Consider the following 25,897-nt stretch of genomic DNA (forward strand, 5'->3'; position numbering starts at 1 on the left):
TGATGATCCATCCATCCCATTTGAGATCCCATTCCATCTGGCTGACCAATTGGATTCCTCTGTACCACAGTATACGCTCCAAACTCTCTCAAATGTGGTAAGAGTCCACGCACATCACCGGGTGTCATCACAAAATTGTAATTTTTGGTCCAAGTCACGTTCATGGATTGTTTGTTGGGAAGAGGTTAATTCACCCACCCCTTATCACTCACTCCTCAACACCCATCATTCATCAGTTGGTTTTCCTGGAATATCTTTTTGGGAATACTTTCTTCTGGATGAAAAAGACTTTATTTCAAACTGTTGATTCATTTTGATTTCACACTTATGGACATTTTTGTTCTCTTGTTTTATATTAGCGCACTTTTGTAACTTATTTCATATGTTACTCACTTTTTTGTATTCATAATTATTCACAGCGCTGCTTTTACACCCAGTCACATTGGTTCGCGCACCTTTTTTCCATTCACAGTCCATAAAAAGGCTGCACTGCTTCTGCCACAGACATGCCTAGAGGATTCCTGGTGAACGGAAATAAAAAATCCCTGCCACTGACCTACTGAGTGTGGAATGAAGACAAGGACAGAGTGTAGGCCTCCCTCCCAAGCATGGATGGTGTAAACTGTGTCTGAGCAGAGGCTGGTTCCATTTCCCACTGGAGACCCTCCCCCCCGCCACCCCAGACCAAGGTTTCCCAGCTCCCCCCAACCAGCTTCCACTGGCCAGGTCAGGAACCAAGATTTGGCCGGTGAGTAGAGTACCTGGAGCGGAGCTTCAGTATGGAATGGGGGTCAGGAGGAGGCCGGGAAGAGGGTGAGTGGGAGAGGGGCTGAGTCGCAGCACCATGGGCCTCTGGTTTGTACTTGCCCCCTGGGCCGAAAGTTGCCAGTCAGCCCCTGCAGTACATGTTGGCATTTTTGGTCCCCTCAATGAACTGTAGCTCCCCAGTGTCAGGACCAGTCATGCAGCCCAAGACCATGGCACTCTCACCATCATGCTTGACTGTAGGCAAGGCACACTTGTTTTTGTACATTCCACCTGGTTGCCCCCACACACGCTTGACATCATCTGAACGAAATAAGTTTATCTTGGTCTCATCAGACCACAGGACATGGTTCCAGTAATCCATGTCCTTAGTCTGCTTGTCTTCAGCAAACTGTTTGTGGGCTTTCTTGTGCATTATCTTTAGAAGAGACTTCCTTCTGGGTTGACCGCCATACAGACCAACTTTTTTGGTTTACCATGGTGAGGCCTGTTCTGAGTGCAATCTGTCCTATTAAATCGCTGTATGGTCTTTACCACTGTGCTGCAGCTCAGTTTCAGGGTCTTGGCAATCTTCTTATAGCCTAGGCCATCTTAATGTAGAGCAATAATTCTTTTTTTCCGATCCTCAGAGAGTTCTTTGCCATGATCGCCATGTTGAACTTCAAGTTGCCAGTATGAGAGAGTGAGAGCGATAACACCAAATTTAACGCACCTGCTCCCCATTCACACCTGAGACCTTGTAACACTAACGAGTCACATGACACTGGGGAGGGAAATGCCCAATTGGGCCAAATTTGGACATTTTAAATTAGGGGTGTACTCACTTTTGTTGCCAGCGGTTTAGTCATTAATGGCTGTGTGTTGAGTTAATTTGAGGGAAGAGCAAATTTACACTGTTATACAAGCTGTACACTCACTACTTTACATTGTAGCAAAGTGTAATTTCTTCAGTGTTGTCACATGAAAAGATTAACAAAAATGTAAGGGGTGTTCTCACTTATGTGAGATACTGTATATATACAGTGTGTATATATATATATATATATATACAGTATATATATATATATATATATATATATATATATATAAATCCTGAATTTCATCCTCTACAGATCAGAGGGTCAGAAAATGTATTAAGTAACAGATTGACCAGATTTGATAATTGTAAGCCTTGAAGTCTGCAGTAGACATGAGTAGACATGAGTTCAATAGTATAGTGATAGACACATACAAAGAGGCACATTCTCATGACAGATTACCTCACAAATCTTTGAGCTCTGGTTAGGTGAACAATTTTAACACGAACCAAGCAAAAACGAACACACAATAGTTGTAAAGAAAACACATAGACAAAAAAGACATAGTAATGGGAAAATCCATTCATTGTGCATACTGTGCATGGTGTCAGCAGGTGAGGGTGTAAGCAGTTGGCGGTGTATATAAGCCTGTGCTGTTACTGCCAGTCACTACTACAGCATTGGAATACACATCCAGCAACATGGGAAAGGTAAGAACCTACTAACACTGTTATAAGAAATATAACAGCACATATTATAAGATATGAGTCAGGGTGTGTCCATTATTGAACAGTTATTGGGTATGACTGAACCTGGAACACTGAAGACATCTTGTGATAACTAAGAGCTACCGCATGGGGACAGCTCCAGACTAAAAGCGGGTATTGAAACCAGATCTGCTTTCTTTCTTTCTTTCTTTCTCTTTCTTTCTTTCTTTCTTTCTTTCTTTCTTTCTTTCTTTCTTTCTTTCTTTCTTTCTTTCTTTCTTTCTTTCTTTCTTTCTTTCTTTCTTTCTTTCTTTCTCTCTCTTTCTTTCTTTCTTTCTTTCTCTCTTTCTTTCTTTCTTTCTTTCTTTTTCACAGTTGGTTTTTGGAGATTAAAGAGTATCCACAACTTAATCGAAAATGTAATATATTTCAATTTACTTAGTGGCTGCATTTGTTTTCTTTGTTCTGGCTAAGAACATTTGAATAAAACATAGAAAATAGTCTCCCCCCCCCAAAAAAAAAAAATAATAATAAAGTCAGCAGCTAGAAATACTAATAATAGTTTTTTTATTATTTCAATGATTTTTATTAAAGTTTTTGGAAATACAGTGTCCTGCAACTGCAGGTAATGCAGAAAATAAACAGTATGTAGATTACCAACAAGGATTGCAGCCTAGCAGGGCTTATTTATTTTTTATTTTTCTAAAAAAAATAAAAATACTTCACAGAACTTTATAAGATATCAGTTGAAGAAAAGCCAACATTGTTGCATAGGGTAATGTTCAGCAGTTGCTTTTGGATAACATTGTTTCCAGGGGAGCCAGGCCCTCTCAAAAGGAATTAGTGAGTTATTTCCAGTGTTGGGGGTAACTAGTTACAAAGTAACTGATTACAGTAACTACATTACTTTTTTTGGTAACGAAGTAATGTAACTAGTTACAATACTAATATTGGTAACTACACTACTTTACTAGGCTATAGGAGGCAACTACACTACTTTACTAGACTATAGGAGGTAAGTACACTACTTTACTAGGCTATAGGAGGTAACTACACTACATTACTAGGCTATAGGAGGTAACTACACTACTTTACTAGGCTATAGGAGGTAACTACACTACTTTACTAGGCTATAGGAGGTAACTACACTACTTTACTAGGCTATAGGAGGTAACTACACTACTTTACTAGACTATAGGAGGTAAGTACACTACGTTACTAGGCTATAGGAGGTAACTACACTACTTTACTAGGCTATAGGAACGCGCTTTCCTGCGTTACCCAAGCCGTGCGATACAATCGTTATTTGGAAGAATAGAGAGGGATGAAGTTTATGACTTTTTGTTGCACTTTATGTTTTATTCTGTTTTTTCAGGTTTTGTTCTCATGTTTCCCAAAGCCTGTGTTTATACAATAAACTCTATGCAGAAAGAGTGTCATGTATCTTCTTCTACACCATGGGTGTCCAACCTTTTGGCTTCTCTGGGCCACATTGAGTTTAGAGAAATTTTCTAGGGCCGCATATAAAATATATACTATAGTTAAGGTATATAAGTAATAAAACGCCACCGCGCCCTTCCCGTGCTGCCGCCCCCCCCCCCCCTTATCACAACTAGAGGATGATCCTTTCCGAGGCAGCCTCTGCCTACAGTTAGTTGGAAGCCACTGTGGCCATGACCCAACCTGAATTCCTTCTTCCCCATCAAAAAAAAAAAAAATTGTCAGGGGGCAGTGGGCCGCATTGCCTGGGGCTCTGGGCCGCATGCGGCCCCGGGGCCGCAGGTTGGACATGCCTGTTCTACACGGTCAATTAAGAAAGAGGAATGTAAAGTAATAAGTAGTGAAGTTGCTTTTCAAATGCAGTAACTAGTAAAGTAATCTCGTTACAATTTACAGAAGTAACTAGTAACTAGTAACTAGTTACATTTTTTGAGTAACTAACCCAACACTGGTTATTTCGTAGGGCATGCATTTTTTCGAATGTATAGTGGGATTGTATAGTTAGCGTCACTTCACTTGCGCCATCTCTCTCTTACAATGTCTAGTGATAACTAGTCTAGCTGCCAGTAGAATACTGGACACAAATTTTCTGAGTTGTAAGGGGAAATCGTCTATTCATATATTTAAGATCGCAAGGGCCTGATTGGGGTTTGTGAAGAGCCCAGTGACTTTGGATATAAGATGGAACACGCTCTGCCAGAAGCTCCTTAGATTTTTGCATGGACTTTTAATATGAAGACACTTACCAGTTAAGGGATCCAGCTCTGTCCTCATCTGAGCTGATTCTTCAAATGCTTTCTGGACCAGGTGCTGGAATCGTAACTAGTGTTGAGCGAACACGGACTGTATTATTCGTGTTCGTACCGAATAATTGGATTTTTTGTACCCGAACACGGACACGGACACTTTACTGTATGTTCGGGTAAAAATCCGTGTTCGGTCGTTTTATTTCCGGGTTTTGCATGCTTTGGCGCTCTTTTCATGGCGGGCTTTCAACAGCCAATCAACAATCGTTTAACTGGTGTGCCTTAAGCCATCCCAGCCATGCCTGCAAATGTCTCAGTAGCTGTGATTGGCCGTCTGAAGCATGTGACCAAGTCTTTATAAGTTCGAGGCAGCCGCAGCGGCGTCATTATGCTGCTTAGATTCAGGGACAGAGCACACATCAACGTGCTGGCTGCTGATTAGGGAAAGATAGGCAGGAAAAAACCATTTGTGTCCGGATAGAATTGAGGGACAGGTCGGAGTGTTTAGGCAGGGCGAGTTGTAGGCATTTTAGGGATAGAGTCTGCTGAATTATATAGGGTCAGTGTCTTCTACAAACTACAATCGATATTGCTGTGTGGGGGGTGGGGTCTGCACTCAATCCTGATCTACGATCTCTTCTCAATCCTGTTAGGGACAGAGTCTGCTGAATTTTAGGGAAACTGTGTTCTACAAACTACAATCGATATTGCTGTGTGGTGTGGGATTGGAGATAGGCAGGTGTCAGTGATCCACATCCATTTTTCTGTGTGTGAGCTGCAGTGAACACAATCTTTTTGGGCTGCAGTGAACACAATCTTTTTGGGCTGCAGTGAACACAATCTTTTTGGGCTGCAGTGAACACAATCTTTTTGGGCTGCAGTGAACACAATCTTTTTGGGCTGCAGTGAACACAATCTTTTTGGGGTGCAGTGAACAAAATCTTTTTGGGGTGCAGTGAACACAATCCTTTTTGGTGTGCAGTGAACACAATCTTTGTGGGGTGCAGTGAACAAAATCCTTTGTGGGGTGCAGTGAACACAATCTTTTTGGGGTGCAGTGAACAAAATCCTTTTTGGGGTGCAGTGAACAACATCCTTTTTGGGGTGCAGTGAACACAATCTTTTTGGGGTGCAGTGAACAAAATCCTTTGTGGGGTGCAGTGAACACAATCTTTTTGGGGTGCAGTGAACACAATCTTTTTGGGGTGGAGTGAACAACATCCTTTTTGGGGTGCAGTGAACAAAATCCTTTTTGGGGTGCAGTGAACAAAATCATTTTTGGGGTGCAGTGAACACAATCTTTTTGGGGTGCAGTGAACACAATCTTTGTGGGGTGCAGTGAACACAATCTTTTTGGGGTGGAGTGAACAACATCCTTTTTGGGGTGCAGTGAACAACATCCTTTTTGGGGTGCAGTGAACACAATCTTTTTGGGGTGCAGTGAACACAATCTTTGTGGGGTACAGTGAACAGAATCTTTGTGGGGTGCAGTGAACACAATCTTTGGGGGGTACAGTGAACACAATCTTTGTGAGGTGCAGTGAACACAATCTTTGTGGGGTGCAGTGAACACAATCATTGTGGGGTGCAGTGAACTCAATCTTTGTGGGGTACAGTGAACACAATCTCATACTGAAGGTTTGAGGGTGCTGCCTGTTCCATACTCCCCCTACTCCTCATCTAGCCTTTTAGGGGTACAAACAATAGTAATTGGGGCCTAGTGTGGTTGTGTACGTGTGATATACATACACTTTTTTGGGATCATATTTTCTATTCCGCTATTTAATCAAAAACCTTTGGGGATCAGTTAAATTGGGGGATAGTCTGTGTTGGTACGTGTGAGAGAGATCCACCTTTCCAAGTTGTTGGGGTTCATCTCATACTTCTGAAGGTTTGAGGGTGCTGCCTGTTCCATACTCCCCCTACTCCTAGCCTTTTAGGGGTACAAACAATAGTAATTGGGGCCTAGTGTGGTTGTGTACGTGTGATATACATACACTTTTTTGGGATCATATTTTCTATTCCGCTATTTAATCAAAAACCTTTGGGGATCAGTTAAATTGGGGGATAGTCTGTGTTGGTACGTGTGAGAGAGATCCACCTTTCCAAGTTGTTGGGGTTCATCTCATACTTCTGAAGGTTTGAGGGTGCTGCCTGTTCCATACTCCCCCTACTCCTAGCCTTTTAGGGGTACAAACAATAGTAATTGGGGCCTAGTGTGGTTGTGTACGTGTGATATACATACACTTTTTTGGGATCATATTTTCTATTCCGCTATTTAATCAAAAACCTCTGGGGATCAGTTAAATTGGGGGATAGTCTGTGTTGGTACATGTGAGAGAGATCCACCTTTCCAAGTTGTTGGGGTTCATCTCATACTTCTGAAGGTTTGAGGGTGCTGCCTGTTCCATACTCCCCCTACTCCTAGCCTTTTAGGGGTACAAACAATAGTAATTGGGGCCTAGTGTGGTTGTGTACGTGTGATATACATACACTTTTTTGGGATCATATTTTCTATTCCGCTATTTAATCAAAAACCTTTGGGGATCAGTTAAATTGGGGGATAGTCTGTGTTGGTACGTGTGAGAGAGATCCACCTTTCCAAGTTGTTGGGGTTCATCTCATACTTCTGAAGGTTTGAGGGTGCTGCCTGTTCCATACTCCCCCTACTCCTAGCCTTTTAGGGGTACAAACAATAGTAATTGGGGCCTAGTGTGGTTGTGTACGTGTGATATACATACACTTTTTTGGGATCATATTTTCTATTCCGCTATTTAATCAAAAACCTTTGGGGATCAGTTAAATTGGGGGATAGTCTGTGTTGGTACGTGTGAGAGAGATCCACCTTTCCAAGTTGTTGAGGTTCATCTCATACTTCTGAAGGTTTGAGGGTGCTGCCTGTTCCATACTCCCCCTACTCCTAGCCTTTTAGGGGTACAAACAATAGTAATTGGGGCCTAGTGTGGTTGTGTACGTGTGATATACATACACTTTTTTGGGATCATATTTTCTATTCCGCTATTTAATCAAAAACCTCTGGGGATCAGTTAAATTGGGGGATAGTCTGTGTTGGTACGTGTGAGAGAGATCCACCTTTCCAAGTTGTTGGGGTTCATCTCATACTTCTGAAGGTTTGAGGGTGCTGCCTGTTCCATACTCCCCCTACTCCTAGCCTTTTAGGGGTACAAACAATAGTAATTGGGGCCTAGTGTGGTTGTGTACGTGCGAGATACATACACTTTTTTTGATCATATTTCCTATTCCGCTATTCAATAAAAACCTTTGAGGATCAATTGAATTGCGGGATAGTCTGTGTCGGTACGTGTGAGAGAGATCCACCTTTCCAAGTTGTTGGGGTTCATCTCATACTTCTGAAGGTTTGAGGGTGCTGCCTGTTCCATACCCCCCCTACTCCTCATCTAGCCTTTTAGGGGTACAAACAATAGTAATTGGGGCCTAGTGTGGTTGTGTACGTGCGAGATACATACACTTTTTTTGATCATATTTCCTATTCCGCTATTCAATAAAAACCTTTGAGGATCAATTGAATTGCGGGATAGTCTGTGTCGGTACGTGTGAGAGAGATCCACCTTTCCAAGTTGTTGGGGTTCATCTCATACTTCTGAAGGTTTGAGGGTGCTGCCTGTTCCATACTCCCCCTACTCCTCATCTAGCCTTTTAGGGGTACAAACAATAGTAATTGGGGCCTAGTGTGGTTGTGTACGTGTGATATACATACACTTTTTTTGGATCATATTTTCTATTCCGCTATTTAATTTAACTGGGCCTCCATGCGAGACCTGTGTGCCTTGTTGCGCTGTTTTGAGTACTCCACCAACATGGCCAGTGGCAATGACGCCGTTCTCAGCTTAACTATCCCACTTCTATGCCTCCTTGAAAAAACAATTCGGGCGATGATGGAAGAGGATGTGGCACAGGATGAGGAGGAGGAGGAGGATGAAGAGGTAACATTTCCAAGGCTTTCAGGGCAGTCATTCGCAAGGGGCTCCGAGGGTGGGTTCCTGCACACGCAAACGCCAGGGACGCAATTGTCCAGCAGGGGCACAGTTCTGGAGGATGAGGAGGATGAGGAGGAGGAGGAGCTGGAGGAGGAGATGGAACCATGTTCACAGCAGGGTGGCACCCAGGCCAGCTCATGGCCATCACTGGTGCGTGGCTGGGGGGATACAGAGGACATGGACCATACACCTCCCACAGAGGACAGCCTTTCGTTGCCTCTGGGCAGCCTGGCACACATGAGCGATTACATGCTGCAGTGTCTCCACAACGACCGCCGAGTTGCCCACATTCTAACTTGTGCTGATTACTGGGTGGCCACGCTGCTGGATCCCCGTTACAAGGACAACGTACCGTCCTTAATTCACTCACTGGAGCGCGATCGCAAGATGCGCGAGTACAAGCGCACGCTGGTAGACGCCATGCTGCTGGCATTCCCATCTGACAGCGGGGCCACAGTGGAAGCACAAGGCAGAGGAGGAGGAGGAGGAGGTCGCCAACGCAACCAGGGCACCGCCAGCACCTCAGAAGGCAGGGTTAGCATGGCCGAAATGTGGAAAAGCTTTGTCAGCACGCCACAACAAACAGCAGCACCAGCAGCTCAGATGGAACGTCTTAGCAGGAGGCAGCATTTTACCAACATGGTGGAGCAGTATGTGTGCACACGCCTACATGTAGTGAATGACGGGTCTGCCCCCTTCAACTTCTGGGTCTCCAAATTGGGCACATGGCCTGAGCTTGCCCTTTACGCCTTGGAGGTGCTGGCGTGCCCTGCAGCCAGTGTATTATCTGAACGGGTATTTAGCACGGCTGGGGGCGTTATAACAGACAAGCGCAGCCGCCTGTCCAGAGACAATGTGGACAAGCTCACGTTCATTAAAATGAACCAGGCATGGATCCCACGGGACTTTTCCGTACCTTATGCAGAATAGCAATGGATACCGACCTTACCCACCCATTGTTCCATTTTTGCTCTTTCTCACTCTTTTGGGGTGTACCCTCATTTAAAATTTGTGAAAAGAAGCAGTGTTGGCTACCTCGTCCTCCTCCTCAGGGCCAGATTAATGTAGGGGCTATTGGAGCTGCAGCTCCAGGCCCCTACCTTTTATATAGGCCCCGGGTTGGCCATATTCACTGTTACCGCTCTTCTGTCACTTGTAAACACAGAAGTCTGGCTTCTATGCTCGCTTCCCCAGGCAGCACCCTCAGAACCTCCCCACACAGCGTGAAGGCCGGACAAGGAGGGACAGTTGGCGATGCATGGATGTGTTTATGGGCTTCAGAGACAGCATCCCATGTTGAATTAGGCATGCATGGCTGCACCCTTCCTCCTCTGGGTGCATGGCAAGGCACGGCCCTAAGGCCCTTCAAAATCCTCAGCACCAAGCCCATGATGCTGTTAATCCGGCCCTGGTCCTCCTCCACCGCCGCTTCCACCTACACCGCCCATAGGTGTGCGCAGCCTATTGCATTAAGGTGTGCACCCCAAAGTTGAAATACACATGCATGTGTTTGCCAGCAGGGAGAGTAATGTATCGGGGCCATGTACCTGTAGGCAAGGAGAAATAGAGCAGAGCAGGTCCCAGGGAGATCTTTCCCATCTCCTCACTGGCAATGCTATGTGCCCTAGGTGATTAGGGTGTGCCCAGGCACACCCAGCACACCCTGTGCGCACGCCTATGTCACCGCCACATCCACCACCACCTTAACCTCCCTCCTACTCCATATGGGCCTCGTCCTTCAGAGATGAAGAAGAACATTGTTTTATTTTTCTGTTTTTTTTTGTTGTTTTAAGTTATTTCCCTATCCACATTTGTTTGCAGAGCACTTGCCATGCTCTTAATTACGTTTTGCTGCCATTTGCAGCACTCTAGCCCTTTCCTTTGGTGTTTTAGAGCCATTTTAGTGCCTTAAAGTTCGGGTCCCCATTGACTTCAATGGGGTTCGGCGTCCGGGAAAAGTTCGGTAAAAGTCCGGGACACGGACCCGGACTTTTTTTTAAAGTTCGGCCGAACCCGTCGAACACGGACATCTAGGTGTTCGCTCAACCCTAATCGTAACTAAGGGAAACTGGCAATAAAGTACTAAACTGGTAATAGGCTGCAGGGGAAGGAGGTAGGTAAAACATCAGTTTGGATCTCTGCTGTGATCCAACCGGAAGTGCCAGTGGGTACCTGTCAAAACCAGGTACTCCCCCCCGCCCTCAAGAAAAAAAGTGCCAATTTTAAAGTGCATGCAGGGTGGGGGATACAAACAAGCAGAACTTCCCGTTTTGAGTAAAGTTCAATTTTAAGTTTTATGTTTAAGACCTTTCGAGGTCTCTTACTAAGAAACATTTGTGTGTAGAAATTTTAACGGAGCAATGCGTAAAACAAAACCAAAATGCAAAATTTTCCAAAAAGTAAAAATAATAAAACATTCTGTAAGTTGCTTCCATTTTCAAAAGTGAATTTATTATTTTCTTTGCAGATCATTTTCTACGAGGACAGGAACTTCCAGGGTCGCTCTTACGAGTGTCACTCTGAATGTCCCGATCTGTCCTCATACTTCAGACGCTGCAACTCCATCCGTGTGGAAAGTGGGAACTGGATCCTGTATGAGCTCCCCAACTACAGAGGACACCAGTACTTCCTCCATAGAGGAGAGTATCCTGACTTCCAGCAATGGATGGGCTACAATGACTCCATTCGATCTGTGCGTCTGAGCCCTCAGGTAACACAATGCCTTTTTGTGTACTCATTATTAAATAATTTAGTTTTTTCAATATTTTTTTTTCTTCTTGAAAACATGTAATGAAGGCCATATTGCTTCAAAGGATATTATTATTTTGCGTTAAAAATACCCACAAAAATAAAAGAATTGGTCCCCATCATTTGTGTAAAATAAAAAGGAATCCTGCAGATTCACTGTTCATCAATCCAACACTATTCCTCTTCTAGGTTGGATAACGCCCAAGGTCATTGAATCCCCTTCCTGTAAACTCAGGATGCTAAGGGCCCACCCCATTCCTGGACTCAAGGGAAAATGCTGTAGACAGCAGCTGAGCATTAAGGATCTTTCCACCACCAGAGAAAAGGCAGCAATAAGGGGGGGGGGGGGGGCAACTAAAAATTTTGTGCTTTCCCTCATTTCTAATCTTGGTGACAGTGGCCACCAGGACAAATAGAGAAAGTACATTTCCTTGATGGAGGCACAGATAGCAATAAAAACCTGGCAGGGTGTGGAGGGAGAAAGGGTATGGGCCTTTATCTGGTGTGTCCTTGAGCTGAAAGATGTCTCTTCCACCTTAAGTGATTGTTGCTTCAAAACATGGTTTCAGACACCCCTTTTTTTTTGGCCAAAAAGCAAAATGCTATGTATGGCAGTAAACTAACACTGCACATCACCCTGATCACACCATCCCCACCGTGAAACATGGTGGTTGCAGCATCATGTTGTGGAGATGCTTTTCTTCAGCAGGTACAGGGAAGCTGGTCAGAGTTGATGGGAAGATGGATGGAGCCCAAAACAGGACAATCTTAGAAGAAAACCTGTTTGAGTCTGCAAAAGACCTGAGAATGTGGCGGAGGTTCACCTTCCAGCAGGACAATGACCCTAAACATGCAGCCAGAGCTAAAATGGAATGGTTTAGGTCAAAGCTTATTCGTGTGTTAGAATGGCCCAGTCACAGTCCAGACTTAAATCCAATTGAGAATTTGTGGCAAGACTTGAAGATTGCTGTTCACAGACGCTTCCCATCCAATCTGACAGAACTTGAGCTATTTTGCAAAGCAGAATTGGTAGAGACATCCCCAAAAAGACTTGCAGATGCAACTGCAGCAAAAGGTGGTTCTACAAAGTATTGACTGCAATTATCATTTTCCTTCCACTTCACAATTATGTGCCACTTTGTGTCGGTCTATCACATAAAATCCCAATATAATACATTTATGTTTTTGGTTGTAACATGACAAAATGTGGAAAATTTCAAGGGGTATGAATACTTTTTCAAGGCACTGTAAATTGGTTAGCTTACAGTCCTATTTACACCTTTCACTTGCTTTGCTTCGACTTTGCTTCAAAAATTATACCCCATGTTGCTTTAGTGGTGCTTCAAAACGTCTTCAAAGCATCCATAGAAGTCTATGGAGGCATCTTGAAGCACCTGCAGCTTTGGAGAGGCTTTAATTCAGCTTTAGCTTTGCTTTGGAGGTATTGTAGGTATGAGATATCAACACACACACAGGGCATCTGCCAAGCTTCAATAAAACTTTAAAAAAAGACACCACCGAAGCATCGTCGAAGCACCACCAAAGCATCACATAAGCACCAAAAACAAATAAAAAAAGCATGTTGAAGCAGTAGGCGCTTTAATGTGTGTTGAAGTCAAAGCAAGTGTAAATGAGCCCTAACTCTGTCTTTAGATGGAAGGGGGTCCCTACTGTGAGATAAACTTTTTGGATCCTATCTCTATTGTGCATTCTTGTTTTGTTCCAAGGGATACTCTTGGAGAGTGGTGACACCACAATATTGGTGTTAATTGACTCTATTCTAATTCAATTCTAATTCAGTTTTACTTAAGAACACATGAATGATGTACTTTGGAAAATATTAGCAGTATGCCCAAGTCGCAGCAGAATTATGGCTGGTATGGTAGAAACACACCCAGAAGGAGATGTTTGTGTTGGGTTCAAGTACAGCAATAATAATGTGGGAAGACATTGAATTCCCTACTACTTAAATCAAAACAATCCAAAACTCTAGAAATGATCGCCCTAGTGTTACATTTATGACTACTTGCCATTTGTTGCTAATACTCCTTTTTGTGTTATTATGGTGTAATTTATTTTAACAGCACCAAGGTTCCTTCAGAATCAGGATCTACGAGAGAGAAGATTTCAGAGGTCAGATGATGGAGTTCACTGAGGATTGTCCTAATGTCTATGAGAGATTCCGCTACAATGACATCCACTCTGTCCATGTCCAAGATGGCTACTGGATGTTCTATGAGGAACCCAACTACAGGGGAAGTCAGTATTACCTGAGACCTGGAGAGTACAGGAGATACACTGACTGGGGAGCCACAAGCCCAAAAATTGGTTCCTTCAGACGTCTCCATCAGTTATACTAAAATGACAAAATCCTAACTTAATTTCTTCACAATAAATAACAATTACTAAAAAGAAATTGCAGTTAGTATGTTTTTTTATATTTATATACAGTAGTTTTTATATAGTTAGTCATGCTTAATGTAGAACTTAATCCAGTTTATGGAATCTCATGTTAAAAAATGTGAAAAGGTTTTCAAACACTCTATATCTAAAGCTTTCATTGGGTATTCCTGGCAGGAAGGTCAGACTCTTCACAGTCTTGATAAAAATAAATGGTAGTAATATTTTTTTATATAGTCATGCGTAAAGTAAATCCTAATCCAATCTCTAAAATCTCATATACTCTTTAACCACTTGCCTACTGGGCACTTTTACCTCCTTCCTGCCCAGGCCAATTCTTAGCTTTCAGCGCTGTCCCACTTTGAATGACAATTGCGCAGTCATGATGCAACGTTGTACCCAAGCACAATTTTTATCATTTTTTTTAGATAGGTAGAGAGAGATTTCTTTTGGTGGTATTTAATCACCGCTGGGTTTTTTTATTTTTTGCTAAGCAATTGTAAAAAATTCTTAGTTTCTGTTACAAAAGTTTGTAAATAAGTAATTTTTCTCCTCTCACTGATGTTCACTGATGAGGCTGCACGGGTGGGCACTGATAGAGAGCACTGATGGGCACTGATGAGGCGGCACTGATGGGGAGGCACCAATATGCGGTACTGATGGGCACAGATAGACAACATGGATAAGCGGAACTGATAAGCACTGATTGGTGGCACTGATGGTCACTGATTGGCGGCACTGAGGGGTGGCACTAATGGGCACTGATAGGCAGCACTCATGAGCAAGCACTGATGGGCACTTAAAAGCAGCACTGCCAGGCATCACTGATGGGCACTGATTGGCATCACTGATAGGGACTGATTGGTATCACTCCTGGGCACTGATGGGGCTGCACTAATAAACAGTGCCCTGATTATCAATGCAGATCTCCCCTGTGAGGAAATGCCGCTAATCAGCTCTCCTCTTTGTGAGGAGAAGAAATCCGATAACCAGCATTTCCTTGTTTACATTTAAACAGCTGTGATCGGAAACAGCTGATCACATGGGTAAAGAGCCTCGCCATTGGCTCCTTACCGGGATTGGTGATGCGCTGTGCTCCAGGGACAGAGCGCACCACCAATCGATGCAGCACGAGCCCCCATGGGCACGCAAGAGCGGCGAGAATGGGAAGACGCCATACAACGTCATCCCACAACGAGAGTGCTCCCACCTGCCCATCTTTTGACAACACGAAACAGGTAACTACTTGCGGCTCGTGAACTGTAGCTTTACTGCTACAGTGTGGGCTGGCTGTGAAGAATCACGTATATATACGTGATTCTGCTTTTCTGGGTAGGGGGCGCACACACCCCACCGACTGTGCTGTGATTAGTCACAGCAAAAGCTGATCAATGTATGACCCCAAGCACCAGCTGATCAGTGAGGAGGAAGACAGGATAGAGCTCTGTCCTGTCAGCAGGGATGTGCCGCTTTTTTTTTCCCTGCAAAGCAGGGAATAAAAACCAGCACATCCCTTAGTAAAATCAGCTCACAGTTCACATATGAACACTGCTTAGGCACACATTTAGGCCTTTGATCACCCCTGATGTTTAACCCCTCCTCAGCCAGTGTCATTAGTACAATGACAGTGTATATTTTAGCACTGATCACTGTATTAGTGTCACTGGTTCCCACAAAGTGTCAAAAGTGTCAGTTAGAAACAACAAGAGATTGGCCCGCGGGACTTTGAATGAGGTGGGTGCTAGTGGCTGGAGATAGAATAAATGGCACAATAAATATGTAAAACAATGTATATTTTTATTGCATTGTATAAACAAGTAATACGAATAATAGTAACATGTACATAACATAGCATAGCTCAATGGCCGTAATGACAATGTATACAACATGAACCATATTGAAACGTATATAGGCAAATATCCTGGTGTCGCCACTGAGTTTCAAAGGTAACCTGAATATGATATTGAAGTTCCATGATGCTAGAGTCTGATACATAATGATCTGACGCGTTTCAGGAGCTACATCTCCCTTCTTCAGAGATCAATGTATTTGAGTATGAAGGCTAATGAACCTTGTTGGAAAAATGGATTCCCGTGTGAAAACAGCAGACCGTTACCTTTGAAACTCAGTGGCGACACCAGGATATTTGCCTATATACGTTTCAATATGGTTCATGTTGTATACATTGCCATTGAGCTATGCTATGTTATGTACATGTTACTATTATTCGTATTACTTGTTTATACAATGCAATAAAAATATACATTGTTTTACATATTTATTGTGCTATTTATTCTATCTCCAGCCACTAGCACCCACCTCATTCAAAGTCCCGTGGGCCAATCTCTTGTTGTTTCTATATATTTTGGGATGGAGGCGTGCTTGGGGGGAATCAGATCATTGCCCCTTTTTGAAAGTGTCAGTTAGTGTCAGATTGTATACCACAATATTGCAGTCCCGCTAAAAGTCGCTGATCGCCAGCATTACTAGTATTTAAAAAAATAAAAAAATAAATACAATTCCAGTATATATATATATATATATATATATATATATATATATATATATATATATATACCATAGTATGTAGATACTATAACTTTCACGAAAACAAATCAAAATAGGTTTATTGAGAATTTTTTACCAAAAATATGTAGCAGAATTCATAATGTCCTAAATGTATGAAGACATCCGATTTTCCTTCCTTTCCGTTTTTTACACGGATGGAAAAATAGGGTTCTGTTCCATTCGTAAAAACGGAACAGAACTGAAAGGAGGAAAATCGGATGTCAGCGGATGGTATTCCGCTGACATCCGCAGTGCCATTCACTTACATTATGTCCGCAAATCATCCGCAAAAAAATAGGATGATTTGCGGACACACGGAGCGGCCGTGTGAAAGAGCCCTTACAGCAATATGAAAAATACTGTTATTGTTTTCTCAAACTTTTAAGTCTTTTTTTGTATATAGCGCAAAAAATAAAATAAAAACCCAGTGGTGATTAAATACCACCAAATGAAAGCTCTATTTGTGGGGGAAAATAAATAAAATATAAATATACATTTTGTGTATATTTTAGCACTGATCACTGTATTAGTGCCACTGGTTCTCGCAAAGTGTCAAAAGTGTAAGTAAGTGTCAGACTGTCCACCGCAATATCGCAGTCCCGCTAAAAGTCACTGATCGCCAGCATTACTAGTATTTAAATAAATACAATTCCAGTATATATATATATATATATATATATATATATATATATATATATACCATAGTATGTAGACACTATAACTTTCACGCAAACAAATCAGTATAGGTTTATTGAGATTTTTCTACCAAAAATATGTAGCAGAATTCATAATGTCCTAAATGTATGAAGACATTTGATTTTTTATTTATTTATTTATTTTGTTGGATATGTTTTACAGCAATATGAAAAATACTGTTGTTGTTTTCTCAAACTTTTCAGTCTTTTTTTGTATATAGCGCAAAAAAATAAAAAACCCAATGGTGATTAAATACCACCAAATGAAATCTCTATTTGTGGGGGGAAATAAATAAAATATAAATACAAATTTTGTTTGGGTACAGTGTTGCATGATTGCACAATTGTCAGTAATGCAGTTTCAAAAAGCAAAAAAAACGATCTGGTGAAAGGGGGTAAATCTTCCAGAGGTTAATTGATTAACATGTTAATATATGAAGCACAGCACTGCCCCCATAGGGGTTGCTGAGCATAGATTTCCCTGGGTCTCCACACAGTCAGATGCACACTCATCCACTCGTTATCCAATGACCAGTCTAGGGGATTTGTTTGTTTTTTTGCATTTATTTTTTTGGACAGGAGAAGAGATTAGAGGGATACTCTAACTTTAACTATGCACAGAGGAGGAAAACTCTCACTTGGCCTCATTTGGTTGAACTGAATAGCGGACCCTCTGCTGAACCATACAGGATTTGTATGGAAGAATAAGTCATTTGCTTGCTCTGACAGCATACTCAATGAACTCTGAACCAGTATCCCCTTTACCTGGCACCCGTCCCCTAACTTCTCTAGATTGAAGGGATGGACCTCACCGAACAGGACCCTAGACTTAGGTCTGTACTCACCGAAGCCAGGAACAGATGTGTCTCCTTCCCAGTCATCTCTGCAGGATATCGGGGTTGCAGCTTCTGTGGCTCTGGCCCTCGACTACCTGAGGCCGCATGGCAGTCTGTACAGAGGAGGGGGTAGCGACCCCCCCTCTCTCCAGGACCCCACTCTCCAGCCAAAGAGACTCCATGCACATGTATAAATACAGTCACCCAGCATGCCTTGAGGCACTTTTCCCTATCCACAAGAAGGGCAGCAAGGTAAAAGCTGCCAATTACAAGTCAATGAGTTTAACATTGGTTATAGTCAAGTTAATGTAATCACTCCTGAAAAGAGGGATCATTGATCACTTAAAAATACACAACTGGCTGGACCCAAAGCAGCATGTCGCCCAGGGAGGTTTGACGTAGATCCACTTCCGGCGCATCTGCTGGATGCAGTACAGAGTTTTTGCCATCCCTCTCATTTGGTGTCTGCATGACACTGGTGGAAGGGATTAGCCTTGAGCCCTTGGGATATAAGGCTGAGGTCGGCCAGGAGTTCAATGAGTTTGCTCTTCCCACTTGGAGATATGTTCAGGACCTTTTGGAACATAGAACAGCACTTGTAAGACCTGTATGAGCGGTTTTACTTCTTTATCACTTTAGATACTTTTTATCACCTTCAATTTTCATTGATGGTTTCTTTTTTCCTTTTGATACATTTTCATCACTGTTATTTCCATTGGTGGTTTATTTTTTCTAACCTTGTATAACAATTCACCTGTTTTTTTCCCCTTTTTCATGTTTTTGGCACATTGGGTTTTCTCTCACACTCTTTGGTCATCTTGTTTTCTTTTGTTGATCTTTTTGATCCCTTACTTCTTACACTAATATCAATATTCACTTGTAATATCTATATACAGTATATTGTATTTTTGATACATATATTTTTTCCTGATACACACCCATATACTTTCTTCTATATTAACGTGGACTAGAATCGTCTTCACCATTTTTTACACTATTTATATTTTTCGGAAATTGCAACTTGCCAACCTGGCCCACCCTCAGCTTGTCCCCCTTCAGCTGGGATGGACCTCTCGCACCTCAGGTTAGACATATGTTTGACACCTTCTTTTTTCTCCAAAGGCTGGGTGCTCTCCTCGAGCAAACCTATGAGTAACAATACTTTTTTTCTCTTCTTTTTTATTCCACCTTTTTTTTTGGGAGTCATCCATACCCCGGTGACATATGGGATTTCTCTCTAATATAACATCCTTATATTTCTAGATATCTTTTTTGCATCAAACTCCTGAAGAAGTGAACAGTGATCCACGAAATGCATTTAGTCTTATGGATGCCAAGATATTGTGTTTGCTATGCTATATTATATGCCAATCATGCATCTCTTTATGTATATACGATTATGTACAATTTTGTTCCCTCTATGTATGAATCTCCTATATGCCAGCTCTTTTTAACATATGTACCTGTCATAATTGCATATTGATTTACTTTATACACTTTCTATTTGTGCAATCATGTTATGTTTATCAATGACCAATTTTCAATAAATTGTCAATTGTGTGTACTTTTATAAGTGACTTGCCTCATTCAAAGTTCCATGACCTTTTGGTATAAATACAGTCACCCAGCATGCCTTGAGGCACTTTTTCCTATCCACAAGAAGGGCAGCAACGTAAAATCTGCCAATTACAAGCCAATGAGTTTAACATCGGTTGTAGTTAAGCTAATGGAATCATTCCAAAAAAAGAGGGATCATTGATCACTTAAAAATACACAACTTGCTGGACCCAATGCAGCATGGCATTACTTACGGCAGATCATATCAGTCTCATCTGATTTCATTTTTTGACTATATTACCAATGCTTTGGACCAGGGTGGTGTTGTGGACATTGAATATCTTGATTTCAGCAAGGCATTTGATACAGTTCTCCATAATGAACTAATACAAAAGTTGTACAAGCCAGGACCTAACTCTTGGGTGGTTCAGTGGATATGTCGTTGGCTAAAGAATAAATACCAGAATGTGCTTGTAAATGGGGTTTATTCTGAACAGAGAGCAGTCACTAGTGGTGTACCACAAGGCTCTGTACTGGGTCCTGTTCGGGTAAAGGTTTATTGGTCAATGTATGTCTTTTTGCTATTGACACAAATGTGTATAGTAGGGTTGATATTCCTGGAGGTGTCTGTAACATTGAACATGATTTGGCATTGCTCGAAGATTGGTCAAAGAAGTGGAAACTGCAGTTCAATGTTTCTAAATGTAAAATAATACACCTAGGCAAATATAAACCCATGAGAGAGTACATTGTTAGCTAGGACTACAGAAGAAAAAGATTTGGGGTTAATTATTTGAGATGATTGCAAAATGAGCAAACAGTGTGGCCAGGAAGTGAGAAAAGTGAAAAGAATTCTAGGATGCATCAGTAGAGGGTTCACCAACAGGAGGAAGGAGGTTCTGATTCCTCTATATAGATCTTTAGTTATCACTAGAGGGATCACCAGCAGGAGGAAGCATGTCCTGATTCCTCTATATAGATCTTTATTTCACTAGAGAGGTCACCAGCAGGTGGAAGGAGGTTCTGATTCCTCTATTTAGATCTTTATATCACTAGAGGGATCACCAGCAGGAGGAAGGATGTCCTGATTCCTCTATATAGATCTTTATTTCACTAGAGAGTTCACATGTAGGAGGAAGGAGGTCCTGATTCATCTGTATAGATCTTTATATCACTAGAGGGGTAACCAGCAGTAGGAAGAAGGTCTTAATTCTTCTATATAGATCTTTAGTTATCATTAAAGGGTTCACCAGCAGGGGGACGCATGTCCTGATTCCTCTATATAGATCTTCATTTCACTAGAGAGGTCACCAGCAGGAGGAAGGAGATTCTAATTCCTCTATATAGTATGTAACAGAAATTGTGTAGCGCTAATACATAAAAAGTGCATATAATGATCAATGCAATAGTGAAAAATTGAAATACTCTGAATGATAATAAAACACTCTAAGTGTGAATGATAATAAACAACCCAGCAAAAAAACATGAACAAAAAAGTCCTCTGGTGTAAATATCCGTGGATAAAAAAGAGTGAAAAATGTGCTCAATAGAAGTGATGAAAAATCATATAGTCCCAATAAGAATCCAAGTGAAAATCCATATGAATCACCCGTGGGAAAGAATGTATGGTAAACTGCTTAGTAGACCCTTAAGGTCTTCAGAGCATATAGGTAAACCACAAAATAGCTGGTATCATGGGAGAAGGATCACACAGATTCCACAGGAACAGATCTCTCATATTAATGGCAACAGATCAAATCATGATCCATAAGGAAAACCCTCATATAAACATAGCCCATGTATGGATAATGGAGGAAAAAGAAAGGAAGGGGCACATAGCGTAATACCGTTTGCAAATTAAAACGCTATTTATTAAAAGTTACACTTACAGAAGTGGAAGAAAACCGGCATCAATCATAGTACAAAAGCGACCGACAGTGGGGGCGTGACTACGTCACGTCTGGAACCATCCGACTAGTTTCGTCATAGGTTGACGTCTCCCTGATTCCTCTATATAGATCAACAATTCTTTTTTTCAGATCCTCCTAGAGTTCTTTGCCATGAGGTGCCATGTTGAACTTCCAGTGACCAGTATGAGAAAGTGAGAGCGATAAAACCAAATTTAACACACCTGCTCCCCATTCACACCTTAGATCTTGTAACACTAATGAGTCACATGACACCGGGGAGGGAAAATGGCTAATTGGGCCCAATTTGGACATTTTCACCTAGGGGTGTACTCACTTTTGTTGCCAGTGGTTTATACATTAATGGCTGTGTGTTGAGTTATTTTGAGGGGACAGCAAATTTACACTGTTATACAAGCTGTACACTCACTACTTTACATTGTAGCAAAGTGTCATTTCTTCAGTGCTGTCACAAGAAAAATGTGAGGGGTGTACTCACATTTGTGAGATACTGTATATATACAGTGTATATATATATATATATATATATATATATATATATATATATATATACGCTACCATTCAAAAGTTTGGGGTCACCCAGACAATTTCATGTTTTCCATTAAAACTCACACTTTAATTCATCAAATGAGCTGCAAAATGAATAGAAAATATAGTCGAGACATTGAAGAAGGTTAGAAATAATGATTTTTATTTGGAAGAGGAATTTTGTCCATCAAACTTTGCTTTCATCAAAGAATTCTCCATTTGCAGCAATTACAGCCTCGCTGACCTCTGGCATTCTAGCTGTCAATTTGTTGAGGTAATCTGAAGAAATGTCACCCTACGCTTCCTGGAGCACCTCACACAAGTTGGATTGGCTTGATGGGGACGTCTTACGTACCATATGGTAAAGCTGCTCCCACAACAGCTCAATAGGGTTGAGATCCGGTGACTACGCTGGCCACTCCATTACAGACAGAATTCCAGCTAACTGCTTCTTCCCTAAATAGTTCTTCTTCCCTAAATAGCTTCTTCCCTAAATAGTTCTCACCAAGGCTCTTATCCCCCGATAGCTCAGTTTGGCCGGACGGCCAGCTCTAGGAAGGGTTCTGGTCGTCCCAAACGTCTTCCATTTGAGGATTATGGAGGCCACTGTGCTCTTAGGAACCTTAAGTGCAACAGAAATCTTTTTGTAACCTTGGCCAGATCTGTGCCTTGCCACAATTCTGTCTCTGAGCTCTTCAGGCAGTTCCTTTGACCTCATGATTCTCATTTGCTCTGACATGCATTGTGATCTGGAAGGTCTTATATAGACAGGTGTGTGGCTTTCCTAATCAAGTCCAATCAGTATAATCAAACACAGCTGGACTCACATGAAGGTGTAGAACCATCTCAAGGATGATCAGAAGAAATGGAAAGCACCTGAGTTAAATATATGAGTGTCACAGCAAAGGGTCTGAATACTTAGGACCATGTGATATTTCAGTTTTTCTTTTTTAATAAATCTGCAACAATGTCAACAATTCTGTGTTTTTCTGTCAGTATGGGGTGCTATGTGTACATTCATGAGGAAGAAGAATGAACTTAAATGATTTTAGCAAATGGCTGCAATATAACAAAGAGTGAAAAATTTAAGGGGATCTGAATACTTTCCGTACCCACTGTATATATATATATATATATATACAGAGGCCCATTCTCATGACAGATTCGTTCACAAATCTTTGAGCTCAGGTTAGGTGAACAATTTTAACACTAATGCAAGCAAAAACTAACAGACAATAGTTGTAAAAAAACACATACACAAAAAAGACATAGTAATGGGAAAATCTATTCATTGTGCATACTGTGCATGGTGTCAGCAGGTGAGGGTGTAAGCAGTTGGCGGTGTATATAAGCCTGTGCTCTTACTGCCAGTCACTACTACAACATTGGAATACACATCCTGCAACATGGGAAAGGTAAGAACCTACTAACACTGTTATAAGAAATATAACAGCACATATTATAAGATATGAGTCAGGGTGTGTCCATTATTGAACAGTTATTGGGTATGACTGAACCTGGAACACTGTAGACATCTTGTGATAACTAAGAGCTACCGCATGGGGACAGCTCTAGACTAAAAGTGGTTATTGAAAACAGATCTGCTTTCTTTTTTTTACATTGGCTGGGGGGGCATTTAAAAAAATAGTCAGATGTTGTTTTTGGAGATTAAAGAGTATCCAAAACCTAATCAAGTGTAATATATTTCAATTTACTTAGTGGCTGCATTTGTTTTCTTTTTTTTTTGGCTAACAACATTTGAATAAAACATAGAAAATAGTCCCCCCCCCCCCCCCCAAAAAAAAAAAAAAAAAAAAAGAAAAAAAAAACAAAGTCAGCACCTAGAAATAGTAGCTGCTGACTTTTTTTTTATTTCAATGATTTTTATTAAAGTTTTTGGAAATACAATGTAGCTGCAGGTAATGCAGAAAATAAACAGTATGTAGATTACCAACAAGGATTGTAGCCTCGCAGGGCTTATTTATTTTTTATTTTTTTTTCTAAAAAAATTAAAATACTTCACAGAACTTCATAAGATATCAGTTGAAGAAAAGCCAACATTGTTGCATAGGGTAATGTTCAGCAGTTAATTTTGGATAACCATTGTTTCCAGGGAGCCAGGCCCTCTCGAAAGGAATTAGTGAGTTATTTCGTAGGGCAAGAATTTTTTTCGAATGTATAGTGGGATTGTATCGTTAGCTTCACTGCTGACAGAGCAGGCGCCATCTCTCCCTTCCTTTTTTTTTTTTTTTGAACAAAATTTTATTGGAGTTTTCAAAGGTTTTTAAATGTCTAGCGATAACTAGTCTAGCTGCCAGTAGAATACTGGACAGTCATTTTCTGAGTTGTAAAGGGAAATCGTCTATTCCTATATTTAAGATCGCAAGGGCCGGATTGGGGTTTGTGAAGAGCCCAGTGTCTTTGGATATAAGATGGAACACGCTCTGCCAGAAGTTCCTTAGATTTTTTGCATGGACTATTAATATAAAGACACTTACCAGTTCAGGGATCCAGCTCTGTCCTCCTCTGAGGAGTGAATTTATTATTTTCTTTGCAGATCATCTTCTACGAGGACAGGAACTTCCAGGGTCGATCCTATGAGTGTAGCTCTGAATGTCCCGATCTGTCCTCCTACTTCAGACGCTGCAACTCCATCCGTGTGGAAAGTGGGAACTGGATCCTGTATGAGCTCCCCAACTACAGAGGACACCAGTACTTCCTCCATAGAGGAGAGTATCCTGACTTCCAGCAATGGATGGGCTACAATGACTCCATTCGATCTGTGCGTCTGAGCCCTCAGGTAACACATTGCCTTTTTGTGTACTCTTTATTAAATAATTTTGTTTTTTCAATATTTTTTTTTCTTCTTGAAAACATGTAATTATTATTATTATTATTCAGGATTTATATAGCACCAGCAGTTTACGCAGCGCTTTACAATGTTAGTAATGAAGACCATATTGCTTCAAAGGATATTATTATTATTTTGCGTTAAAAAAAACACACAAAAATAAAATAATTGGTCCCCATCTTTTGTGTAAAAGAAAAAGGAATCCTGCAGATTCACTGTTCATCAATCCAACACTATTCCTCTTCTAGGTTGGATAACGCTCAAGGTCATTGAATCCATTTCCTGTAAGCTTAGGCTTCTAAGGACCCACCCCATTCCTGGACCCAAGGGAAAATGCTGTAGTAGACAGCAGCTGAGCTCTCTGCAGCTTTAAGGATCTTCCCAACACCAGAGAACAGGCAGCAATAAGGAGGGGGGGGTGCAGTGCAGGGGGGGGGGGGGCAGTGCTGATGGACAACTCAAAATTTGGTGCTTTCCCTCATTTCTAATCTTGCTGACAGTGGCCACCATGACAAATAGAAAAAGTAAATCTCCTTGATGGAGGCACAGATATGTGGTATATATGTGGAGATGATTTTCTTCAGCAGGGACAGGGAAGCTGGTCAGGGTTGATGGGAAGATGGATGGAGCCAAATACAGGGCAATCTTAGAAGAAAACCTGTTTGAGTCTGCAAAAGACCTGAGAATGTGGCGGAGGTTCACCTTCCAGCAGGACAACGACCCTAAACATACAGCCAGAGCTACAATGGGATGGTTTAGGTCAAAGCTTATTCATGTGTTAGAATGACCCAGTCACAGTCCAGACCTAAATCCAGTTGAGAATTTGTGGCAAGACTTGAAGATTGCTGTTCACAGATGCTCTCCATCCAATCTGACAGAGCTTGAGCTATTTTGCAAAGCAGAATTGGTAGAGACATCCCCAAAAAGACTTGCAGCTGTAATTGCAGCAAAAGTTGGTTCTACAAAGTATTGACTCCATTTATCATTTTCCTTCCACTTCACAATTATGTGCCACTTTGTGTTGGTCTAGCACATACAATCCCAATATAATACATTAATGTTTTTGGTTGTAACATGACAAAATGTGGAGAATTCCAAGGGGTATAAATACTTTTTCCAAGGCACTGTAAATTGGTTATCTTACAGTCCTATTTACACCTTTCGCTTGCTTTGCTTCGACTTTGCTTCAAAAATTAGACCCCATGTCGCTTTAGTGGTGCTTCAAAACATCTTCAAAGCCTCCATAGAAGTC

At 41.5% G+C, this 25,897-nt stretch overlaps 1 protein-coding gene across 1 annotated transcript in view; it reads left to right on the forward strand.

Annotated features, from left to right (window-relative positions):
* LOC309544948 (uncharacterized protein) overlaps positions 1-25,897 on the forward strand; it is a gene marked incomplete at both ends in the record, with an annotated part of 61,329 nt that overhangs the window by 15,695 nt on the left and 19,737 nt on the right. The window contains 3 exons of the mRNA XM_082243952.1: positions 11,002-11,244; positions 13,367-13,606; positions 24,352-24,594. Coding sequence (XP_082100078.1) covers positions 11,002-11,244; positions 13,367-13,606; positions 24,352-24,594 — 726 coding nt within the window. The remainder of the gene's footprint in view (positions 1-11,001; positions 11,245-13,366; positions 13,607-24,351; positions 24,595-25,897) is intronic.

The sequence above is a fragment of the Pelophylax lessonae genome (assembly GCF_965119305.1).
Source record: "Pelophylax lessonae genome assembly, chromosome: 1".
Classification (NCBI taxonomy): Eukaryota; Metazoa; Chordata; class Amphibia; order Anura; family Ranidae; genus Pelophylax; species Pelophylax lessonae.